Source organism: Pteropus alecto, unplaced genomic scaffold (assembly GCF_000325575.1).
Source record: "Pteropus alecto unplaced genomic scaffold, ASM32557v1 scaffold75, whole genome shotgun sequence".
Classification (NCBI taxonomy): Eukaryota; Metazoa; Chordata; class Mammalia; order Chiroptera; family Pteropodidae; genus Pteropus; species Pteropus alecto.
This window is the reverse complement of record NW_006440638.1, coordinates 20,864,624-20,867,848: the sequence shown is the minus strand read 5'-3', so window position 1 is coordinate 20,867,848 and position 3,225 is coordinate 20,864,624. Positions and strand designations below refer to the sequence as shown.

The 3,225-nt window shown below is 55.0% G+C and overlaps 1 protein-coding gene across 3 annotated transcripts in view; it reads left to right on the top strand.

Moving 5' to 3' along the window:
* The first annotated feature begins 662 nt into the window (after nucleotides 1-662).
* The window catches only part of FLNB (filamin B), a 130,919-nt gene continuing 128,356 nt past the window's right edge, over nucleotides 663-3,225 (top strand). For 2 of the 3 annotated variants that reach the window (XM_015593693.2, XM_006917668.3), the window contains exon 1: nucleotides 800-1,091. In XM_015593693.2, coding sequence (XP_015449179.1) covers nucleotides 800-1,091 — 292 coding nt within the window. Of the gene's footprint in view, nucleotides 1,092-3,225 lie in introns of all 3 variants that reach the window. The other variant, XM_015593691.2, reaches the window with a different exon arrangement.

The window sequence follows — 3,225 nt, the reverse complement described above, 5'->3', positions numbered from 1 at the left end:
CAAATTACTGTACATTTATATTACTACTACTAAACTGTTTGTGATAGGTGATTTGTACTTTTCTCTCCCATTAGTCTATCTACAAACTCAAGATTAAGGAATGAATTTGTCTTATTTAACATTGGTTCACAGGCTGAGAGGGCCTGGCACACAGTAGGCACTTCATAAATGTTATGAATGATAATACTATTATTCATGAGTTTAATTTATACGAATAGTAAAATGTCTTTTTCTTTCACGGTGTTCTCTAGTGCCTAACAGCGCCTGGCACACAGCGGGAGCTCAGTAAAAAACCTGTAGGTGGAGGAGGTACTATGCCCACAGGCTCCTTCCCCATGACCCACGCCGCCATCCCCTCCTGTTCTCTCCAGCTCCCTACTTCTGCACGTCCCCTCACTCTGGGACAGGGTGACCTTCTTAAGTAGCCAGATATCTCTCTCCTAGCTTCCTTTCCCCGGGGCGGTGAGCACAAAGCGCTGCTTTACTGTACACCTTGGAGGCAAGCGGGAGCAGCGCCCTTTGAGGCGGCAGGGGGCGACCGTGTCCCGGGGACTCCAGCCGGGGGGTTGAGACGGGGCGGGGCTTCAGGGGGGCGGGGCGGCTCAGTGCGCAGGCGCGGGGCCAGACGCCTCGCGCGGCCAGGGGCAGGCTGCCACAGAGCAACCCCGGCCGCCGCTCCGGTAGCAGCGAGTTCGAGTCCCGCTCCCCCTCCGCTTTGGTTTTCGCTCCCTCGGCCCTTGGGCCTCCCGACGCTAGTCCCCGGCAGCTCGCTGCGCATTGCGCACTCTCCGCCTCTAGGATGCCGGTAACCGAAAAGGACCTGGCGGAGGACGCGCCGTGGAAGAAGATACAGCAGAACACGTTCACGCGTTGGTGCAACGAGCATCTCAAGTGCGTGAACAAACGCATCGGGAACCTGCAGACCGACCTGAGTGATGGGCTGCGGCTTATCGCGCTGCTGGAAGTGCTCAGCCAGAAGCGCATGTACCGCAAGTACCACCAGCGGCCCACTTTCCGCCAAATGCAGCTCGAGAACGTGTCCGTGGCGCTCGAGTTCCTGGACCGTGAGAGTATCAAGCTCGTGTCCATCGGTGAGTGTCCTGGCCCGGCCAGGCGCCGGCGGGTATACCATCCCTACCCCGCACCCCTGCAAAATTCTGGGGCTCCCTGCCGCGCGCCCACATCACGACCTGCAGGCGCAGGCTGGATTTGCGCTCGGAGGCCGGGGGCGTCGGCCCCCGCGGGGGTAGGGCATAGGGAATGTAGGCTCCCTCCCTGGTGCCACCCACTGGGCTGCGACTTCGTGCGATATTTCTTGGCCGTGCACCCCGGCAATATGTCTCTGACGAGTTGTGGTTTGAGGTCTTGAGTTGGGGTAGCACGGGGAGAGATGGGTTTGTGGCATTTCTTTGCGCCTGGGGTGCCCCTGAGGGAGCTGGGAGACTGAAAACCTCTGGTCTGCTGTCCCCGGGGGTGGGGCCCTATTCCGCTGCTCCCCAGAGCCCTCGGCCCGCAGCGCCCAGTTCGGTGCGCTCGGCGGTAGTAGAATGGGCGTTGGTTCAGAGGCTAGGGGAGGAGACCTGGGGTGGGACCGTTCTGTGAGCCTGGGGCCTCCCCGCCCAGGTGGGGAGAGGGACCTGGTACCCTCCCCCGCCGTCTCCGGAATGGGTGTGGGCCTGGAGGTGGGAAGGGGAGCCGCCGGGGGTGTGTCCGCCTCGCTCCCTCTGCTCGCAGCTCCTGCTGTGGGCCGGAGCTGCAGGGAGCCCGCTTTCCCTGTGAAGTTATAATTTAGAGATGGTTGTGGTAATGGGAATTGCTGCCTCGTAGGGTGCCCAAATTAGTGGGCGCAGTGTGCCAACTGCCTTCTAGTTATCTCAGTCCTTACATATCCCGCGAGTTGGGCTGTCTTTTAGACCCATTTTACAGACAAGGGGATCCAGAGGATTAATTGACTTGCCGAAGGTCTTGGAAGTAGCAGGTTCCAACTGAGAATTGAAGGAAGTGGGTGACAATTAAAGGAGACTTTGCCTTCCTCTCCCCGCCTTGCCCCACACCAGGGTCTTCCTGAGAGGAGGGAGGGAGTTTGTGTTGGGTTCCTCTCTCCCTGAGCTGGGAGAGAAGAATGAGGGTGAGGTCTCCACTATGCCCTGGGCTAGTGGAGGGCCTCCAGGAGGGTCACAAGGCTGCTGAAGGTGTGGGCTGTCATACAGAGCATGTGTCTATACAGCATGTTTGTGTGCAAAGAGGGATAGTGTGTGTGCACAGAGCGTGGGTGTGCAGAGAATGTGTGTGCCTACATTGTGTGTGTGCTCTGCCAGGTGAGCACTTTGTCAGTGAGGAGCTGGCTCAGGCCTGGGTCTAGGGTCTCTTCTTGAGGAAACCAGACCTTATAATGACCCCATTGATAGGAAGAAAGGGTGGTGGGTGTGGCTGCTGGGACTTTCTCCCTCATAAAAGGGGTTCCCTCTAGGCTGAATCTCCTCTGGTTTCTCCCTCTCCTTCCTCCACACCTGTCCTGGCAGGTAGGGCTGCTTCCTGGGCCCAGGCAGCTGCCACCGCCCAGTTAGCTTCCCCATGAAGAAGGTGGCTTCTCTGCAGAGTGAAGCTGTGGGGCATGCTGTCATTGTCTTTTGGGGGCCCATCTCCTTTAACTGGGGAAGGAGAACCTCAGAATTCTCCTGGAATTCTTTCTTTTACAGAAACCAGCTTTCCTTTGAGGAATCTCAAAGCCTGGCTGGGCTTAACTTGGATCCTTTCTTTGTTTTAAAATATGTATTTATTTAATTAACTGAACAAAGAAACTTAAAGTAAACCAGGAATATCCAAACATGACATGAAATCTCTTTAAAAAAACTAAACAAAACAAACAAAAAAACCCAAACCACAACACCAGAAAACCCTGGACTGCCTAATTTACCAAGTGTTTACAGAGGCTGCAGCTGCTTCCAGCATGGCTTCCCATAAGTGCCCTGAGCTAGGGGGTCTCATTCTAGACTTTGTCTGGTCCCTTGCAGTTTTCTAATCTTCATGATTTCCATTCCTGAACCTAGTGTCTTCCTAGGCCATAGTGTCTTCCAAGGTCCTGACATTCCAGGGTTAACCTCTCCTTTCCTGATTGTGGGCTTGTAGGCTATTGGCAGTTTCTTGCTGTGGACCTCTTCTCACCACAAGTTACATTGTTTTATTTTCTTTTCTCCTTTTAAATCATTTTTTTGTCTTATTCAC